The sequence below is a fragment of the Haematobia irritans genome, chromosome 3 (assembly GCF_050003625.1).
Source record: "Haematobia irritans isolate KBUSLIRL chromosome 3, ASM5000362v1, whole genome shotgun sequence".
NCBI lineage: Eukaryota > Metazoa > Arthropoda > Insecta > Diptera > Muscidae > Haematobia > Haematobia irritans.
Window position 1 is genome coordinate 60,613,552 of NC_134399.1, and position 22,286 is coordinate 60,635,837.

The 22,286-nt window shown below is 31.3% G+C and overlaps 1 protein-coding gene and 2 long non-coding RNA genes across 3 annotated transcripts; all 3 read right to left on the minus strand.

The window, feature by feature from the left end:
* Positions 1–14: 14 nt before the first annotated feature.
* Lsm12a (LSM12 homolog a) lies at positions 15–12,579 on the minus strand. Its single transcript, XM_075298866.1, has 5 exons — positions 11,907–12,579; positions 9,185–9,318; positions 8,731–8,847; positions 8,529–8,660; positions 15–201 (listed from the first exon to the last, which is right to left on the minus strand). The coding sequence occupies exons 1-5, from the start codon at positions 12,025–12,027 to the stop codon at positions 76–78; spliced, it is 630 nt and encodes a 209-aa protein (XP_075154981.1). The 5' UTR covers positions 12,028–12,579; the 3' UTR covers positions 15–75.
* Positions 12,580–13,224: 645 nt separating this feature from the next.
* On the minus strand, positions 13,225–14,677 carry LOC142229178 (uncharacterized). Its single transcript, XR_012720347.1, has 3 exons — positions 14,184–14,677; positions 13,692–14,118; positions 13,225–13,627 (listed from the first exon to the last, which is right to left on the minus strand). It is a non-coding gene; the product is annotated as an uncharacterized LOC142229178 (long non-coding RNA).
* A 1,366-nt stretch (positions 14,678–16,043) lies between these two features.
* LOC142232053 (uncharacterized) lies at positions 16,044–16,497 on the minus strand. Its single transcript, XR_012720999.1, has 2 exons — positions 16,309–16,497; positions 16,044–16,251 (listed from the first exon to the last, which is right to left on the minus strand). It is a non-coding gene; the product is annotated as an uncharacterized LOC142232053 (long non-coding RNA).
* Positions 16,498–22,286: the final 5,789 nt, after the last annotated feature.

The following is a 22,286-nucleotide window of genomic DNA, read 5'->3' on the forward strand; positions in this document are numbered from 1 at the left end:
TATGATACTGCATATATTGTTGTTTTTTTTTATTGTTGTTCTTGGTGTTTTTTGTTTTCAAAACATTTACAATTATTATGAATTAGCTGGCACTGGCGATCCTGATGCCGCATTACTTGATGACAAAGATGATGATGTAGGCGAAGACGCTGATGAACCTTGTGTATCTTGCGCTGCTCTGTTGTTAACAAAATTTTCAATCTGTAAATATAAGAACGTTGAAACATTGACGACAACAACAAAATAAACATCTTTAGAATTTAAATTTCAGATGATGAATCACTGATACGTAGGGGGTTTCCCCGGGAATCCTCCGGGAATTTCCTATTTTTGCGCTCCCGCATTCTAGGAAATGAAGTGCGGGAAATCCCGGGAAATTCTCTTTACAATATTCTATATATAATAGAGGAAAGTGTAATTTCCCGCTTTCCGGGAATGAAAAAAGTCCGGAAAAAGAAAACCCTAATGCAACGCTATGTAAACTATATCTTTAAATAATCTACCGATATTTAAATCTGTTAAGTATGGAATAAATATCGATAATTTGGCATTTTATGGCTTTAAATTGCACATAAATAACGAATGAATAAATAAAAAGGTCTATATCATCTTGGAATGGTTGGCAGTATTGAAAGCTATAGCAAGCCTAAGCCTAAAAGGTTTTCATTTTGGTTGTCAGAGTACGGAAACTTGCAAGCAAGTGCTTCAAATCCAAAAAGGACATATGGCTCACGCCATCCTCGATTTGGGTACAGGTTAGTTTAGGTATAGTGCCCGTAGTTCGCCGCAAGTTGTGAACTTCTCTGAAGCTTCTTTGTTCCCGTTTGTATATTTAGCCCAAAGACAAGGGACCTCTTTTTTACAGACGAATACGAACGGCGTTTAATATTGTTGTGAAACCACTTAGTGAAACCATGACCATGATACACAGGTTAACACAGGGGACTTAATTATATCCGAATTATCTGTATATATTTTTATCTTAATTGCCGGTATATTTTTATGTGTATGTGTTTGCGGCTTGGATTCGGCAAGAAAGAATAAATAAAATATCAGAAATCGGTGTATATTTTTATAAAAATCCAAATGTCGAATCTGAAATCTTTGTATTAGGCTCATTTAGACTCCAATCCATTGTGATACCACAGTGGTGAACTTCGCTCTTATCACTGAGTGCTGCCCATGTTAAGCTCAATGACCTCCTTGCTAACCATTGCACCACGGTGGCTCCTTCAACTTAAAGGTAAACGACTTTTAATTATACTTCAGTCTCATAAGCACATTTCTCTTCTCGAGTTCAAAAAGTTGACTTAGCGGCTAAAAATTGAAACGATTTCTACTTTTCGTCAAACTTTATGCCTCACGACCATATTTTTCTTCGAAGGCTCCAAAAGTCAAATTATCGACTAAAATCAAAATAGATCTACCCGTGTAAAAATTGGAGGATCCAATCCTATCTAATAATATCAAATTGGATCTAATTGGATCTGTTCAGATATTGGTTCAGACATAATTAGATATGCACAGATATGCTATATATGGTGCTAGATCTGGTTAGATATAATTGCAGATCTCATCATGTATAGTATAATATCTAATTATATCTGGCATATCTAATAATATATGCTTGGATAGGACCATATATAGCACTATATCTAATAAGATATGGTAGATATAACATCATATCTGACTATATATGGGGTTAAATACGGTCCAAAATATAATAAAAATCATGAACAAGTTAAAAAGATGTTTGAAACACACGTCTAAAAAACTATTCGAGATATATACACAAAGTTACAGATGGAAAAATAACTTTTGTTTATTTAACGAACTTACATAATACATCTTAAAGTATTTGGCAGTTTATAAACATGTTTTTCGAGTTTCAGAACATGGTTGAGCTCCTTCACTTCAGATGGTTTAACAATCTAAAACAGTCAGTTTTGGAAATGGATATAATGAACAACGCCAGTTTTTAAATGTTTTATCGCGTACTGCTGGTTGACGTCAAAAAGAGCAATAAAAATAAATTGTTGAAAATTCGCAAAGAAACGCCTTTTTTATTAATTGTACTGTATAGATATTAGTTTTGGTATTTTTATATAAAATATAGATATTTGTATCCATTTGACGCCTCGAGTAGTAAGAAAAATGTGGGTTTCATCAAAACACTCATTTAGTATTTGTCGTTCCCATGCGTTTGGAGTTTAATTAACCTTTCATCCAAAGCATTATTTAGTATCCTAAGTAGATTACAAAATTAATTTTTATTTTGAAATATACTCATATAAAAAGACTGCTGTAGGAAACATTGACTGCTGATTTTTTTGGTAAACAAAAAAGTGCTGTTTTCGCAGTTTTTCTGCGAAAGTACAATCTGTTAGTTTGGCATAACAGACATACTGCCCAAAAGTTAGTAGTTTGTTTAAATAATAGAACTTCAAACATTAAAAAACATTTAGTATATTTTGATTATGCAATAACATTTCTGAACAAGTCGCCCTTTTTAATATATGTCCCACTCGGAGATAGTAATTTACATTTTATTTAAAACATTTTTAATCGCGGGAAACGTTTCCTTCAAAGTAAACGTTGCCCCGATCACAAAAAAGTAGTACCTTGAGGATGGGGGCTTAAATACCTTCTTGGTTTTCTAAGCAAGAAGGTGACGCAGGCACCGAAGTGAAATGAGTCTCATTAGTCAAGATGATTTTAAAATTTATATAGTAAATTTAATTTAAAATTTCAAACAACAAAGTTTCTTCTTATTTCATCTATCATACGTTCTAATAAATGGGTTCTATATATTATAAAAGTGCTTCATGTTTTTAGTGTCAACGATCCATTAGTTTTAACAACAACCTCAATGTTGTTGTTAAAACTATGTCAAATGTCAACGCCGTCAGGGGCATCACTTCTAAACAAATTTAACGCAAGACTAGCTGAGAAAATTAAGAAATTTAATATAATTGTTTTAAATGTGTTCCTTTGATAACGTGTATATCGTTTCCTTTATTGCGGAGATTATGTAGGTAAGTAGATTGTACTTGTTATGTTAGTAGTCATTTTCATATTGTTTTACTATTTTCTAGATTTGGAAAAAAGGAAACCTCAGTGGTGTACTGGTTAACATGCCCGCCTTGCATTCAAAAGGTCACGGGTTCAATCCCAGTTCCGACCAATACCAAAAATTTTTTCGGCGGTGGATTATCTCCTCGCAGTAATGTTGGTGACATTTCTGCTTCAAAGATTCTCTAAGTTGTTTCAGCGCAACGTGAAATGCCGATAGGACTCGATTATAACAAGGAGGACCCATGTTATTGAGCTAATTATTGAATCGAGCAGCAGTCAGTGATAAATGAGATGTTGATCACTGTGATGTCATGATGGTCTGAATAGTATGTATGAGCCTAAAATAACAGCCTATCCCGAATACACTTTAAATGTGAGTATTAAAAGCAACATAAAATTATATGGCAATTTTTATTGCAACTTAAAGAAGAATGATCCAAAACAATACTAATACTTGCTTACATAGTTCAATATATTCCCATATTTGTTTATTCCTATATTTGTTTAATAATTGTTTTTTAACTTAATTTCATTGCAGATTGCCTTAACGCTGTAATACTTTAGTCGCGTGTCTAAGTCCAAAGCAGAAGAAACAAACGAAAAAACCTTTGGACAACACTATAACTCAACTGTCAATACTCTTAAATAGCTTTGATGGATCAATTTAAATTAAACATATTTATTATGCACATACTACACTATAACTGTCAATACTTTTAAATAGCTTTGATGGATCAATTTAAATTAAACATATTTATTATGCACATACTTTTTGTCTGTATTATTAAATAAAACAATTAATCTCATTTTATATACAAACTATGGGCTTTTATGCGTTGAAAGATCTCGAAAGATACAATTGTATCAAATAATATACAATTATATCAAATTAGATCTGATTAGATGTGTCTCATTTTTGAGATCTGATCAGATCCAATTTCATAGTATTTAGATCTGACCAGATATAACCATTTTTCGGATCTGTTCAGATCTGACCATATCTTGGCTCAGATCTAACCATATCAAATCAGATCCCCCAATTTTTACACGGGTACCTAAATATCGACTAATCGACTTTTCATGACTATCATAGCCGGCTCTGATTGTTTTTGTATATAAAAATTAGCTGTTGTGATCTTCAATTTCGACTTTTCATCAAACTTCAAATCACTATCTTACGACTCCAAACGTCAATTTATTATTTAATCAAATTTTGTAGAAACTAGGAGAAATGAAAATTGCAAAATGTTGAAAGTAGGATTTAAAATGCAACTTCTAAATATGTCAATGTGGTAGGTTAGGTTAGGTTAAAGTGGCAGCCCGATTAAGATTCAGGCTCACTTAGACTATTCAGTCCATTGTGATACCACATTAACTAAAAGTACCTATTACATATGGGCACTTCTAGTTTTAACCGCTGAACCTTCTCGATTATTACCTTCTGTTGAACCAACCAGATTGTTCCAAAAACATTAGCAGACTGCTTAAGTTAACGTTTTCCAGGTCCGCCAGTAATCTGAAGCTATATGCCCCTAAAATTTGCTTACGCCTTACACAAAATACAGGACACTCACACAAGAGGTGTTTTATTGATTCCTTTTCCTCCGCATCATGACAGCTCATACAATAGTCATTATACTTCGCACCAATAGTTTTTGCAAAATCGCCTATCAGGCAGCGACCCGTTATAGCAGATATCAATGTGGTATGCTGAATAACATAAAGTCAATTTGGTATGCTGAATAGCATAAAATTATATGGCGAGATATAATTTTGCAACAAATGTTGGCATAAAAATATGCTAAGACTTTCAACCTGCAATCACTTTCTTATGGCGTGTACTTAAATGCAAACTTGTACTGTCTCTTATCCAAAGGAAAAATTGAGTGAAGTACATTTTGGAAAAAAGTGGAGTAGATTGAATAAAATTGAAGTAGCATACATTTTTGAAAACAAAACAATAGAATTCATTTTATTATACCCTCCACCATATCTGAGCAAGTCCGTCCGTCTGTTGAAATCACGCTAACTTCCGAACGAAAGAAGCTATCGACTTGAAACTTGGCACAAGTAGTTGTTATTGATGTAGGTCGGATGGTATTGCAAATGGGCCATATCGGTCCACTTTTACGTATAGCCCCCATATAAACGGACTCCCAAATTTGGCTTGGCGGGGACTCTAAGAGAAGCAAATTTCATCCGATCCAGCTGAAATTTGGTACATGGCGTAAGTATATGGTCTCTAACAACCACAGTGATCAAAAATTGGTCCACATCGGTCCATAATTATATACAGCCCCCTTATAAACTGATCCCCCGATTTGGCTTGCGGAGCCTCCAAGAGAACCAAATTTCATCCGATCCGGCTGAAATTTGGTACATGGCGTAAGTATATGGTCTCTAACAACTATGCAAAAATTGGTCCACATCGGTTAATAATTCAATGATTAAAACCGCTATGTTCATCGTAATTAAAGGAATAGGAAAAACATTTAGGTAATATGGGGAAATTTTTAAAAATTTGAAGCAGAACAAAAAGTGAGCAGATTTTTGGAAGAAGGAGTGACGAAGTAAATTTTGTGAAAATGAAGCAAAATACTTCGATTGAAGTAGTAGCGGCAGCACTGTCTAGAATATGTTGGTGTGGCTCTAGAAACAGGTAATTTTATACGCTACATTTCTTTACCCGACTGTAAGGTAAAAATTTCAATAGTTCAGGAGCAGTAGTCGAAAAACCAAAAAAAATCGGTGATAAATGTGGTAATTTTACCGGTTTTGAGCATCAAGATGAAAATTTCCCGATTTAATATATTGGGCATTTTTGTCGGCCGAATCAAGGGCTACAACTTTGCTTAATATCTCAAAAATGAATTCACAGCATTATTTGAGCTATGGCCATACCAAAATGGCAAAAAAGTGTTAAAAATCGAATTTGGCGACAAAACTTTAGAGGCTCATAAAAGATCAACGGCAACCAATCTGGTAAAAATCCAGAAATTACTTTTCTCCCCTCATCGAGTACTTTCGGCTGAGATAGGTGATTTTTTGTTTGGAAACAAAAAGTTGAATTTTGCGTCACAGTGTTATCATCAGGACTGTGGAGCCGGAGTCGGAGTCTTGGAGTCGGAGTCTGAAGATTTTGCTGGAGTCGGAGTCGTAAAAATTTTGCTCGACTCCGACTCCGGCTAAACCAAATTTTTTAAAACACTTCACATTTTTGTAACTAAGCAAGTTTTTACGCAAATTAGTTTCCATTGCGTTATTCATTCGATCAATGTACAGCATGATTGTAAATGAAAATCAACTTCCAATTACGGCTATCTTTTTATGTTTCGTAGAATGTTAGACTAGCAGATGGGCTGGATCGTTCCATTTTAATGCCCATATCAATTTATTTTAAATATTTCCAACAATCAAAAATATATTTTTTTAATTTTATTTTAATGTGGAATATTGACAGAAAATTTTTTCAACGTTGTTTTTTATAGAAAACTTTGTCAAAATGTTATTTCTATAAAAAGTGTTGTCAAAATTTTATTTCTATAGCAAATTTTGTCAAAATTTTATTTCTATAAAAAAATTATTCAAAATTTTATTACTATAGAAATATTTTTTTCTGTAGAAAATTTAGTCAAAGTTTTATTTCTATAGAAAATTGAGTCAAAATTTTGTTTCTATAGAATATTTTGCAAAATTTTATTTCTATAGAAAATTGTGCAAAATTTTGTTTGTAACACAAAAATTCTTTCAAAATTTTATTTCTATCGATAATTTTCTTTTTATAAAAATTTAAGTCAAAATTTTATTTCTATAGAAAATTTTGCGAAAATTTTATAGTAATAGTTTTTTTTATTAGAAAATTTGGTCAAAATTTTATTTCTATAGAAAATTTTGCCAAAATTTTATAGTAATAGTTTTTTTATTAGAAAATTTGGTCAAAATTTTATTTCTATAAAAAATTTTGCCAAAATTTTATTTCTATAGAAAATTTTGTTTCTGTAGAATATTTTGCAGAATTTTATTTACTACACAAAAATTTTTCTAAAATTGTATTTTTATTGATATTTTTTTCAAAATGTTATTTCTATAAGAAAAAATTGTCAAATTTTATTTCTATAGCAAATTTTCTCAATTTTTTTCTTACTGATGCTCACTGCTATAAAAAATATATTCAAAATTTTATTACTATAGAAAATTTAGTCCAAATTTTGTTTCTATAGAATATTTTGCAAAATTTTATTTCTATACAAAATTATGCAAAATTTTGTTTGCTACACAATTTTTTTTAAATTTAATTTTTTCAAACTTTTATTTCTATAAAAAATATTGCCAAATTTTATTTCTATATATTTAGTCAAAATTTGGTTTCTATAGAAAATTTTGCCAAAATTTTATTTCTATAGAAAATTTAGTCAAAATTTTATTTACTAGACAAAAATTTTTCCAAAACTGTATGCTCACTGATACTCACTGCTAAGTCGAAACTTGTAGAAATGACTCAAATTTTCAAATTTTTCAATGAATGAATCATAAATGCATTTTTGCGAAATTGTCTAAACAATTATAAATATTTCCCAAATATTGCCCGAGATTTTGTAGAAGTCTGATTTGAGATTTTATCAAAATGTAGATCTAAATACAAAGTTGTGCAGAGTATATTATAATCGGCCCGCCCGACTTTAGACTTTCCTTGCATTATTATTTTTTGTTAAAATTGTGTTACGTCCCATAACGTTAGATTTAAATTTTAAGTATATAGATTTTGTAGAAGTATATACAATTTTGTCTAAATCGATTCAGATTCAAATTCATGCATATGGGAATATAAACCTTTATATAACTCGCAACAAATTTAAAGGATTTGAGATAGTATCAATAATTTTGATCCACAAATACATATACTGTTGGTATCTTCTCATATTATGATGGGTATTTATATCATTATTATATTTATTAAACATTGCCCTAAATTTGAAATATAGAGTTCAATTGGCATCTAATGTGAAATTAAGACCTTTTTTTGCACACATAAATAAATACGATACTTTATATCGATCCACTTACGGTACCCCCACAATAGAACTACAAATTAGTGGTATTAAAATGAGATTTAGTTATATTACCCGAAGTCGACTCCGGAGTCGGAGTCGAGCTGATGAAAGATGCTGGAGTCGGAGTCACGCAAAATTGGCTCGACTCCACAGCCCTGGTTATCATTCCATCTAAACTTAAGGAGGACATAAGATTTATTAATTTGCCTATGACAACAGGTAAAACCATAATGGCAACGTTTGCAAAAAAACTTTGATTATTATGACGAGAATAAAACAACATGAGATAGGTGAGAAAAAACAGTCGATCACTTCTTTTGGGTGTGCTGATTTTTGTGTCAGGCGTAAGCGAATTGTTTTTAAATTCATATTCAAATTCCTACATTTTACGTAAATGCTTACCATTTTCTTAATATAGTTGTATAAACTTTTATTATTTGATGTGGATACCACGTTCTCTGCCCTATATGGCGGTGTGATGGTAACTTCTTTGAATATTTGTATATTTAAACCTTGCCAGGACACTTCGTTATACTGAAAATGACATAAATATATAAAATGACAAATCATGTAACCATTGCAATATTGCAAAAAATTGACATACCTTAAACTGCTTAGCAATCACTCTGTATAGTTCTTGTGCTTCCGGGCTGACATCAGCATTCTTCGACTTAAGATACGTTTGTCGATGTTGCACTGTTTTACGTAGCCGTATTTTTAACTTAAAAAAGAAAAACAATTAAATGTATTATATATCTAGTATATATGCTTCATGATCACGCATATAAAATATAATTCTAAGCTATCTATGGCATTTCATTGCCTGAATTCGCACTATTTTTTTATTCATAGTCAAACAAAATTAAAAAAATACGAATTGTACTTGGTGTGATATGGGAAATATTGGGGATATATAACGCACAACAAAAGTTAGTATATACGAAAACATGAGTGTCAAACCATACATATTTCCGTTAAAGAGCACATACATATAACGTACCGAAGTACACAAGTTCAATTAAGGGGTTATATAAAAAAAAAACGTTCAATCAACTTACTTGCTCCAAATTTAATTTTTGGGGATCATCAACAAAATTGCCATTGCATTCCTTTACCACTTGAACATTGCTGCATAGTGAAAGATTTAAAACGTGAACATCGTTTAGATTATCCGCATTCTTCGATCGGCATTCTGTTTCGTTAGGATTTTAAATTAAGGAAACCATATTTTGGAATATTTCAAATATAATTATAGTGTATAAAATTTACATGAAATTGAAACATATTGATAATTTTATCCCATACTGTTTGTTCTTCTTCAATTTTGGTAATAACGGCATAAAATTTAACATTAATTAATGATCCTCATTCAATTTTCTTTCGAGTGAAATGCTATTGTTGATTGGTCCGAGGGGCTCAATGCCTGATGTAGGTTAGGTTAGGTGGCAGCCTGATGTATCAAGCTCACTTAGATTATTCAGTCCATTGCGATACCACATTGGTGAACTTCTCTCTTATCACTGAGTGCTGCCCGATTCCATGTTAAGCTCAATGACAAGGGACCTCCTTTTTATAGCCGAGTCCGAACGGCGTTCCACATTGCAGTGGAACCACTTAGAGAAGCTTTGAAACCCTCAGAAATGTCACAAGCATTACTGAGGTGGGATAATCCACCGCTAAACATTTTTTTGGTGTTCGGTCGAAGCAGGAATCAAACCCACGACCTTGTGTATGCAAGGCGGGCATGCTAACCATTGCACCACGGTGGCTAAATATTTTTCAAATCGATCGGACTCGTTCTTTTATTTTTTACCACGTGAGGAATAGGGTATGCTTGTGAATTCCATAAAATTGGAAACTTAACAATATCGGCTTTAGGTAATCCAATTTCTGCTCTTTGATATTGATGCCCGGTATATCACCGACAACTTTTTCAATTTTTTTGGGAGTCCGCAAACACTGTAGCTCCTGAAATTTCATCCCAGAAATTAAGAAAATTTACTCCCGCGTCCCTCCCCGTTTCAATTGAGATGCCTCTAGTAATAAGCAGGCACTCGTGTACTAGGTCGCTCTATAGAGATGGATCTATCCCTGCCGCAGTGTAGTCGCTTTAATCGTAAATATGGTATTTTTCTTTAATACATATAGTTAGCAAAATTCTCGATTAATCGATTCCATTAAAAAAACAAAAGGATGGGAATTACTTTCTTCTGGAGTGCGATGATGGAACAACTAATCTTCTGAAGATGCCTTTAGTTAAGGTATAGTGGCTTCACTCACTTGGACTATGAATTTCATCAATACGTGCTGCCCGATTCTATGTTTAGCTCAATGACAACGAACCTATATTTTATATCCGGCGTTACACATTACGATCAAAGCACTTATAGAAGTTTTGAAACTTTCGAAAATGTCGGTGGCTTTCCTGAGGGGGATAATCTACCACTGAAAAACTTTTTGGATTTTTTTTCGAAACTGGGATTAAACCCGTGACTCTTTGTTGCAAAGCGTTTAGATCATTCTAAAGATTTTCCTTTTTACTTCCTTACACATTTTTTGAGATTGGTTTTCTTTTGTTAGTAATTCTGCTGATATTGCTAAGTATAGTTACACATATGGTGTGACTCGCGGTTCGGACTCGGAAATAAAAAGTAGATCCCTTGTCATGCGGGCTAAATTAGAGATGGGCAACACTCATGGATAAGAGATTTTTCCCACATGTTGTATGACCATGGATTTATCACTATACTTAAGGAAACCGAACAATTAATAAGAAAAATTAAGTAATATGCTTTTAGTTATAGCATCTGATAAGGTTTGTCAATAACACATAAGACAATCTGATATATCGAGTTTGATATAATGTCATGTCTTGCCAATGACATGAATATTGCGCCATATCAAACAATATCAATTGATTTTTGTTTGCACATTAGAAGTTTGAAGCCAACCGGAAAGAGAAAAAAAACTACAGTAAAAAATATTCATATAAATATTCTGATTCGCTGTAGAATGACTGCTTGATCTTTATCAGGTATTGTTTTTTGCTAGTACAACTGATTGTTGTATCATTAGTAATAATTTTACATATATTTGTTGAAAGTATTTTCGGAGTACATGATATAAAATTAAATAATTGGAAAAATATACACATAATTTCTTATTGTTTTCATTCCTATATGTATAAGTCGGTATTAAACAGTATTCGTATATCCAGCGATTGCATTAGAGCATTAGAGAGAATTTGATATACATTTTAATTTGTTATAATGTTAATATAATTTCAATTTCTATTGTAAGGAAAACATACGATGAATATTTGCCATAACATGACATTTCTTTAAAACTGTGTAACGATCTACGAAACTATTGCAAATCTCTATTTCTTTTGTGCCTAGTAGGTATTCCCTTTTATGTACGTACACTAATCGGCAATATGTTACATGTTCTATTCTTCTCATGACCCTTAGTGGTGAACTAGTCAACCATTCATTGTGTTTTCTATGATGTTTCATTTTATATAGTTTTGCATTTTGCAAATATTGTAGTTATTGATATTTTGTGTAGCGCCTTTAATGCGAAACTACTTTCTCTCGCAAAATTTTGTGAGCAAGTAAATCGTAGGTTTGTTGTTGTTGTTCAAAAATGCAAAAACATTACATAGGACGGGACAACATCCAAGATATGTTTTCCACGCAATGTTACACATTGCCTAGCTATTGAGCAGTGGGAGAAAAGGTATTGTAGAGTCTTTGGAATTTGTGTTTTAAAAAAGGATACTTAAAATAAGCATTTTTGTGTTATGGTCAAATGCTAGTACTTCTCCCTCGAATTCCTCATTGAAGCAGGTCGTGCACATTACCGTCGATCCAATACTGAAGCAATCGTTAACCGCGACCATTTTTAATTGTTGTTGTCGACGTCGATTGCCCTAGCGCTGGCTGATTGCGGGGGGAGTGAGCAGCAGCTGGCCAGTAACAATAACAGAGCAGGTTGATTTTTGGTTGAGGTTGGCGTTGTCTTTGATATTAAAACAAATTGTTTTATCTTTTTTGTTTCGTCTACTATTCACTATTCTTTTTTGTAAACCCGGAAGTCTCCCGTGTTTTGCACAATTGGAAGGGCAATGCGCTATTTATTTACTCTATCCTTGGTTTACAGCAATTTGACCCGCTCACAAAAAGATTTTCACTTTTCTCAGTGTTTGTTTTGTATCTCGTTTTCTGCCAGAAATTTTTTGCCAGCGTTTTCTTCTGTGTAAATTTTACCAAATCTTGTTTTCACACTTCTTCTCAACTAATTTCAAACAACCGAATTTTCACCTATTTAATACAATTGAGATAAATGCAATTATGTTTTGCAATAACTTTCAACTTTTCTTTCGGTGAATACGAATGAAACGAATAGAATGTTAATTAATTGTTATTGAGGTTATTTTTCTTGTTTAAATGCTGCCACCCCTTTTACTAAGTAGTTGTAATCTGACCATATTGCCAAAAAATATCTAAATAAACTGGCATGATACAAGTACATGGTACGACTATAAGTTTTTCCGAACAGAATGTCTGTGTTTGTAAAGAATCTTACAATGTGGCCAATCGATTGTCGGCGATGACTAAATATTCGACAAATGTGTTATCGATCACAATACCAAGCAACAGTATATACCCAATAAACACAAACGTTTGAAAAATACTAAAATGCAATAATTTTTCAAACATTTTTTCAAAGGATTAGGGTAATATTCAAGTTGAGAAATTGTTGAGAAAATCGCGTTCTCAACAAAAAACAGACATTACCCTCAACAGTAAAATTCAACACAATAGCAATATTCTCTCAATTGTAATCCTCAAATTGAAATGCATTGCTACTCAATAATTTCTCAAACAGTTTTCAATGTGAGACAAATTAAAAACTAATATTGCTGCAAATATTTTCTAACCACAATTTGCATGAAAGTCAATCCCAGTTCTTACTGAAAGTCCACACTAACTTTCTAGTGATTTTGTACATTTTATTAATTTTTTTCGTTAAAAATATAATAATATTAAAAATAACATTAACAATATAAAAAAAAAATAATAATATGTTATAATACCAATCAAAACATAATTATCTTATTAAAGGTATTAATAACTAAAACTATCAATACAACTTTAAATAACTTAAACATTTTTCATGTATAATTTCCCCCATAATGTTGGTGTCACATAACTATTAATTAATTAATTATTAATTAATATGCTGACAATTTCAAATAATTACTATCGAGGAACTTGCTGGCCTGCGTGTTAGAATAGATTCCATCAAGAGGAATTCACAAAATATCAAACTGATGACGGAATGTAAATTGATGTAATGCACATTTTCATCCAGAAGTTCTTGATTTAGGAACTGTTGCACTTTGCAAGTTTTCTGGAATCTTTTCTTTGTTGTTTCCTTCATCATTTTTTCACCGGTCAACATCTTCCAAGAATATAATATCCAATGATTTTAGTTTTCTGCAAAACAATCGAGTTTTGTGATTTCCATTACGTTTTCATTTCACTTTTTATTTTGACTTACCAATTATAATTACCGTTTTGGATTAATTTCAGTTTTATGTCAATAAAAATAACTGACCACGTACTTCGTGGCACAAAATGTATTGAAACCCACAAAATTCCTCAAGAACGTTGGTGTCACAAAATTCTTGTAAAACTCATTAAAATTCGGGAAATTAGCAAGGAACTTGATGACTAGAGAGTTAGAATAAATTTCCAGCAATTTCAATTCACAAAATATCAAATTAAACCGATGATGCGATGTAAATTAAACTATAGGCGTGATGCGAATTATCACCCAGTAGTTGATATGGAAAAGCATAAATACCAAGTTTAATTCATTGTACTTTGATTTATGGAAACTTTCTCTTTTCGATAAGCCACCATCATTTTTCATTGGTCAACCTCTTAATGTTTCCAAGAATGCAGCATCCAAATATTTTAGTTTTCTGGAATGAGATTTAAATTTAGTGACTTCTCTAAAGTGTTGATTTAATTTTTCATATTGACTTACCAATTATTATAAACTATTTGAAGCAGTTCCAGTTACTTGTCCAACATTTTTTCATCGGTCAGTTTTTTAATGTTTTAAAGAACGTAGAATCCATAATTTTAGTTTTCGGCAAAGAGATATAATTTAGTGTCTTCCTTAAAGTTTCATATCATTTTTTTATTTTCACTTACGTATTATTAGAAACTATTTGGAGTAAATTCAGTTTTTTGTCTAAAATGTTTTTTATTTCTTTCAATTGACCACGAACTTCGTTGCACAAACAAGTATTGAAAACCACATGGTTTTTTCGTTGCATTTTAGGGTAGTGTTTTGTCAAAGTTTTCTCATATTATCTTCAACCCCTTTTCAAAGATTTCGTCAACATTTTGGCAAATTGGAAGTAATTCGCAAACAATTTGAAGATGTATTGAATATGAGCTGTTTCAAGTCAAGTTGAATTTATGTTGATAATTATAGTTACCCTCAAACTGAAAAGTTGTTGCATTTGAAAAACGCTCATCCTGTGTTTATTGGGTAGTATAGGATTGCCAATATTTGCGATATGTTCGACACGAGCACTGTCGTCCAGATAAACTTATACTCTGGACGGCGCAGTAGTAGCAATTTTGACAAATGCCCAATAAACACAGGTTTTTCGATGGGAGAATTGCAAGGGTTGTAACGACACCAATGAAATATGGCCCCATTTAATCATAAACCGCAAACTAGATATGCTAGCGTTCTCGAGACGCCAGATATCTGCTATAAAGGGTCGCTGCCTGATAGGCGATTTTGCAAAAACTATTGGCGCGAAGTATAATGACTATTGCATGAGCTGTCATGATGCGGACGAAAAGGAATCAATAAAACACCTCTTGTGTGAGTGTCCTGCATTTTGTGTAAGGCGTAAGCAAATTTTAGGGGCATATAGCTTCAGATTACTGGCGGACCTGGAAAACGTTAACTTAAGCAGTCTGCTAATGTTTTTGGAACAATCTGGTTGGTTCAACAGAAGAAAATAATCGAGAAGGTTCAGAGGTTAAAACTAGAAGTGCCCATATGTAATAGGTACTTTTAGTTAATGTGGTATCACAATGGACTGAATAGTCTAAAGGTAGAATTACATACCATGCGTTCAATGCGTCCGATGATTGAAGAGTTGAAATTTCTCTTTGAAATCAAAAGCTCGAATAGTCTGCCACAAACAGAAAAAAATCAACCCTTCCATCAACGCACGGATTGCCGCATGGTGTGTAATTCAACCTTAAGTGATGCGCTTTACAGAATATCAGTTATTCCGGACGGAATGTCGATGTTTGTAAAAAATCTTACAGTGTGTCGGATCGATGCGACTTGTCGGCGATGACTAAATGATCGGTAAATGTGTTATCGATCCCATAAACATGCAGCAGTATCGATTATGCCTTCGGACTTAACTTATAATGTGCACAATATCCCTGCCAGCATTTCAAAGTTCTATTTCATCATCATCGCTACCACAGACTCGTAAGTGACACTGCAACAATCGCCAACTGTGATAGTATTTTGCCATCACTATTCGCATGAAAGTATTTTGCCATCACTATTGTTACAAGAGTCATATTATATTTTGTGAAACACCCCTGCCAACATTTTTTGAATTTGGGGACTCTTTTGAGAATCCCCACTACGTCGAAAACAATCATATACGACAGCAAAAACTCGTCGGAAAAGCGCCGTCACTATTGAGAAGTTGTACCACGCCAAGTTACTACAAAAATGTTTCGCATGAGTGCAATTATTAGGTGCCTTTATAGATCAATTTAGAACGACGCCAATAAGGGACCCTCCAAACAATCAGAAAAAGTGCATTTTAAGATAGTTGTAAAAGAATCATTGTGGTCGAGTAAAACACGTTTGTTGAGATATTTATTAATTTGATTAAACATTTACAAATTCTTAAAAATATAACATTTATACCACTATCACATTACATTTAACATAATTTTTGGCATTAATGATGATGTTGAGTTACAAGTAGCGAGTTACATGTTGCTGCGTCTATCAACCAGTGTTTTTATTCCATGGAGGCAGCGTGTCTGTAAAATATCTGAAAAACAATCACTTTATTCCATTTGGAAAATCACCAAATTGTTCACCAATATACCTTTCACAATTTTAAGCGTATAATCTATGTTTTCAGAACTTTATTTTCGTTTTTATTTAATTAAAATATAACAAGCTGGTTGCGCTTGGCGTTTCACAAAAAAAAAAATGGCTTTTTTAACAGTAGGGATGGCAAATTACTTGCATGTACTTTTTGATGTACCTTTTCATGATGGTTGAAGTGACATTTACGAGTCTATGGTAACGATGAGGTTGAAATGGAACTTTGAAATGCTGGCAGGGACCAAGCACAACTAGCTTCTTATAATTTATTTAAATAAAACGATAATGAAGTGCTGAAAACATAGTTTTTTCGCTTAAAATTGTGAAAGGAATATTGGTGAACAATTTTTCTTTTCAAATGGAATAAAGTGATAGTTTTTCAAATATTTTTCCAGGCACGCTGCCTCCAATGGGAATAAAAGCACTGCCTGATAGACGCTACAACATGTAACTTGCAACTTGTACCTCAACATCAACATAATGCATAAAAATATGTGAAATATGATGTGACAGTCGTATAAATGTTATATTTATGAGAATTTATAAATGTTTAATAAAATTAATAAACATCTAAACAATCGTGTTTTACTTGACCACAATGATTCTTTTACAACTATCTTAAAATGCACTTTGTCTGATTGTTTGTAGGGGCTCTTATTGGCGTCCTTCTAAATGTATCCAGAAGGGCACCTAATAATTGCACTCATGCGATACTTTTTTGTAGTAACTTGGCGTGGTACAACTTCTCAATACCCAATAAACACAAACGTTTGAAAAGTGCTAAATTTCAACAATTTTTCAAACATTTTTTCAAAGGATTAGGGTAATATTCAAGTTGAGAAATCGCGTTCTCAACAAAAAACAGACATTACCCTATACAGTGAAATTCAACACATTAGCAATAGTATCTCAAGTGTTATCCTCAAATTGAAATGCATCGCTACTCAATAATTTGTCAAACAATTTTCGATGCGAGTCAAATTCAAAATTAACATCGTTGCAAATACTTTTCAACCTAAATTTGTATGAATGATATCCCCACTTCAAATTGAAAGTCAAAGCCAAAATTCTATGAATTTTGTATAATTTATTCATTTTCATCAAAATACAATATATAATAATACACTACACTACATAATACACTACAATACCAATTGATAAATAAAAATCTTATTAAACATATCAACAAATAAGAAAAAAAAACAACAAACAACAAGACTTTAAATATCGTAAACATTATTAGTAAACACTTTTGCATTGGTAATTCGATTTACTTCCTTTTGGTGTCATAAAACAGCATTAAAATTTATTAACATGCTGGCAATTTGAAATTAGGAACGTACTGGACCGCGTGTTAGAATTGATTTCCAGCAGCAGGAATTCACAAAATATCCATTTTAAACTGATAATAGCATATGAATTAAACTGACGATGTGATGCACATTTTAATCCAGAAGTTGTTGATTTCAACAATTTGTTGTTTTTAACAATTTTAATTGGTTGCACTTGTAATGTTTCTGGAAACTTATTCTTGTCGATAAGCCACTCATTTTTCATTGGTCAGCTTCTTAATGTTTGCAAGAACGTAGCATCCAAAGATTTTAGTTTTCTGCAAAGAGATTTAAATTTAGTGACTTCTCTAAAGTGTTGATTTAATTTTTCATTTTGACGTACCAATTATTATAAACTATTTGAAGCAGCTCCAGTTAATTGTCCACCATTTTTTCATCGGTCAGCCTTTTAATGTTTTCAAGAACGTAGAATCCATAATTTTAGTTTTCTGCAAAGAGATATACATTTAGTGACTTCCTTAAAGTTTTATTTCATTTTTTATTTTCACTTACCTATTTTTATAAACTATTTGATTAATTGTCTAAAATTTTCCATTTTTTTAATTTCTTGCAATTGACCACGAACTTCGTTGCACAAATAAGTATTGAAAACCACATGGATTTTTCGTTCCATTTTAGGGTAGTGTTTTGTCAAAGTTTTCTCATATTATCTTCAACACCTTTTGTGACAACCTGCTGCACAAGGATTTTGAATTTGGCGTAACGGCCAAATTCTTGTCCAATGCTAAGCGAATCCGGTACGGTGGTCAAGGCTGCGGCTTAGCTCGCCGGATGGGGTGGTTCTTTCCGCTTTACCAGTTGCACATTTAAATTTATTTATTAGTACCGGTTGTTTCGTATGACCAGAGCTGGGAGTGACAAAAAGCTCTAAACAGTAATTATGTTTATACAGCTCTGGTATTTTTCTTGTATATTCTCAATGAGAGAAAATACTAATATGCATGTATTTGTGTTGCTCACTCTCCAGATGGTACAGAGATGGGACGTTTCATATTACAGATTTTGGGCTATAGTTGATTGTTTGAGACATTTTGTCTCAAAGGCATGCTTGTCTACCTTGTTTAAATTTGACTCTATCTACATCGTTTTGTGGGAGAGTGTAGATGTTGTTTCTCTCCATGGCCGCCCGCCCCATATGACATGTTTTGTCATCCATGGTATTTTTACTGCCATGTTTAAAAATACCCCAAAATTTGATATTGCCTTTACATTACATTCGACCGTTACTTTTTCAGCCTATTTGAACAAATCTAACACATATTAATTCTTTTTAAACAAGAAATCACATTATTTATTAATAGTTTAAGTTTCTTTCCATATATATAATTCTAATTGTTAATATTTTAACAATTTTAATTTAAAACAAAAATAAATGTCTAACAATAAAGTAGATATATTTTCGCAATGGTTATTTAGTGTTTATGCACGCTTTTTAGTTCAATTTCATAAATAAATCATCAAAAAAATTGTAAACAAATTTATCTAAATATTTTTTTTTAATTATTATAAATTTTAACAATGGTTCAAAAAATATTAAAATTCATTGACAATATTAGTCAATAAGAATGAATATTTTTGTTAGTGATATGATTGTTGGTAATATATATTTTTTTTATTTAATTTTGGAAATTTTAATTTAAATCAAAATATATATGGATATGTGGAAATATAATTCATTTTAATTTTACAGTTTTCTTTCTAAATATATTGAATTTTATAGACAAATAAATTGTCAATAAATTGGAATATATTTAAGAATTTAAATAAATTATATATTTTTTTGATGATATGATATATGAAATAAGACAATATAAACTAAATTTTTAAATGTTATATTTTTCTAATATTTCTGTTATATTATTTTATATAACGTTTTATTATATTAGATTATATTTAAATTAGAGTTACATTTTTTTGTATATGATTATTTGTATTTAGTTTTTTTATGGCTCTTTTTTTTTATTTCATGGGAGCAAGATTTTCTAAAGAAACCACAAAAGTAATGAAGAAAAAAAAAAATATTAAATTAATTATGTTGAATTCTAAATATTGAAAATTATTGGCATACGCTGTCAATAAAAATGAATACTTTATACGCAAAAGGAAAGTAAACAATACAAATTAAACAAAAGCTTTAAAAAAATTTGTTTAAGGATTTTATCCTATATTTTTAAATATTACTTTTTGGTGATTTGTGCAGTGATATTTTTGAATATATATTTTAATGTTTAAGTTTTGTTCAAGGAACCAAAAATATTGAATTTTATTGACAAAAAAAATAATCAATAAGATTGAACATTTTTAGTATTTTTATAAAATAAGTATTGATAATATCTCTGATTATACATTTACATTTAACAATTATAATAATAGTATAGTACAATATATATACAATAACAATATTTTTACTTCGATTTTTTTTATGTTGGTGTTCTAATATCATTCATTATATAATTTTTCTTTTGTTCATAAGCGATTTAGTTTTTTTTTTTTTACAGTGTATGTAGAATATATGAGTCTTTTTTAGTTTTAATTTTAATTTTTCTTTTTGTTTTTTTTTTGCTTGTATTTGAATATTTGTTTGTTACGTTACATATTATTTTTATTCTATCTTCGAATTTGTGCTCTTTTTCTGTTCATATAATGTTCTCTTCGTTTTTAGAGTGTAGTTAGTAATTATTTCTGTGATTTTGAGGTTAGCGTAATTATTATTTTTTTTTTAAGGGGTGAGGATACACGTTAGTTACACACACAAAGACGTTGTTTTAAATATCATTACTTTTTTTTGTAAAAATTACTGGTTTACCTTGATATTTTCTCTTTGCTGTGTATTGGCAACCACAACTTTTATAGCAGTGTTGACCCTGTTCAACAACCAGTTTGCCAAACTCACCACGTGGATTGGGTTTCAGGGCATAAAAATATAGATTGCCCTCATGTGTTTGTGATGCATATGACCCAGATTTAGATGGCTCTCATGTATATTAGCCAAAAGTAGTCCAGAGGAATAGAGATGGCACTCTCGGCTCACGTGTATTCCTCTCCCTATCAAAAATTGGGTTTTGAACACTTTATTTAAATCCGCTGAATTAATATTTATACAATCAAGTGTCATTGAAATATACATCTCCATTTGTGATAAAATGTACAATATATTTATTTCCTTTATCTATTTAGCTTTTAACTATTTATTCATTTTAACTTTTACTTATTATTTTTTTATCAAATTATTTTCCCAAAACGATATGTAGATATATATTTCAATATTCCCTGTATATATATATATATATATATATATATATATATATATATATATATATATATATATATATATATATATATATATATATATATTATCACACGTGTTTTTCCATTTATTCTTTCTTACCCTTATTTAATTTCTCCAAATATTTATATCCTTTGCGCACACATACGAATCATTACACAACTTTTCTTAATTTTAATCTTCAATAATTTTATTCAAAAGTTTAATAGTTCGACTTATTATTTATTAATTATTGGTGTGCACGCTTACGCTTTTAGAAAATGAAAGAGATCCTCTCTTGAAAAGCATAAAGGCCGGTACTATGTTCATTCTTGCGAAAAATTTTTATGGAAACCATTATTTCGCACATAGAAAGCGGCGTTTTTTTAGGTAGCTTGGAGCGCTATTTTACAGGGAGCGATATTGGATTAAGTTGGTGGTTGTTGCTTGTTTTTACAAAATAACATTTTATTTTTCCTTGGACAATTGATCTGCTATTCCTTTGATCCTTTGTATAGTTTCGGAACAAAAATATGGTCCGTGTTTGATTTATAAACCCGCACAAATAGTTTTTAATAAATAAATTATTTCTTAATTCACATTGCAAATGGCGCCGTGCTATAAACGTCAGTTTTTCAACACGAAAAAACAAAGTATCACAAATGGAAAAAATTTCGCAAATTTTTCGCATTTTTTGGTTTTGTATGGAGTTTCAACGCGAAAACCGAACAGAGTACCGGCCTTAAAGCTTGAACCCAACTCAACTTCTACGCCGCTCACACTAACGCCGTTCACATTAATGCCCCATGAATAATCGATCGTGCAAATCGATTTTCTTTCTTATCGGTGACCAATTTTAAGTCCTGGGAGCATTATAAATCACATTTAAAGAAAAATATCAACAAAATCCTTTACGAATGAAAATTCAATGTGTGAATGATATATAATGTAGGTGGCGATACTACCAATGTTATACCTCTTTGAAGTAGACATGCTTTCAGTGTGAATGACCAATATAAAAAAATAAAGAAGCAGAAAAGCAAAACAAAATTTTTTTACGGAGGCAAACTCAATCTATTTTCTCAAACGTTCATCACAAAGCCAACTATTTTTATGCAGCCAGTGGAATAAAAATAGTTGGGAATAAAATAACCATGAAATTATACTGAAAGTAGCAATAAGAATAATACAGTATATGAAATAATATCTGAATTGTTTGTTTGCCATTGTATCGTTGTGGTATTCTGTCTATGGTGTTGTTTTGTTCTCCCTTTTTTCTTTGCATCAATGAATAAACAAACGAAATGGTAAGTTAGAAAATGTCCATAAAAATTGTCAAATAATATAATTCATACTCCT

What these genes read in the sequence shown, in the direction of transcription:
- Lsm12a (XM_075298866.1), bottom strand. Translation starts at nt 12,027, where the DNA reads ATGGTCGCGGTTAACGATTGCTTCAGTATTGGATCGACGGTAATGTGC. An exon ending in AAAAATTAAATTTGGAGCAA is followed by an intron (nt 8,848 to 9,184) that starts GTAAGTTGATTG and finishes TTCTTTTTTAAG; the next exon opens with TTAAAAATACGGCTACGTAA. An exon ending in TGATTGCTAAGCAGTTTAAG is followed by an intron (nt 8,661 to 8,730) that starts GTATGTCAATTT and finishes TGTCATTTTCAG; the next exon opens with TATAACGAAGTGTCCTGGCA.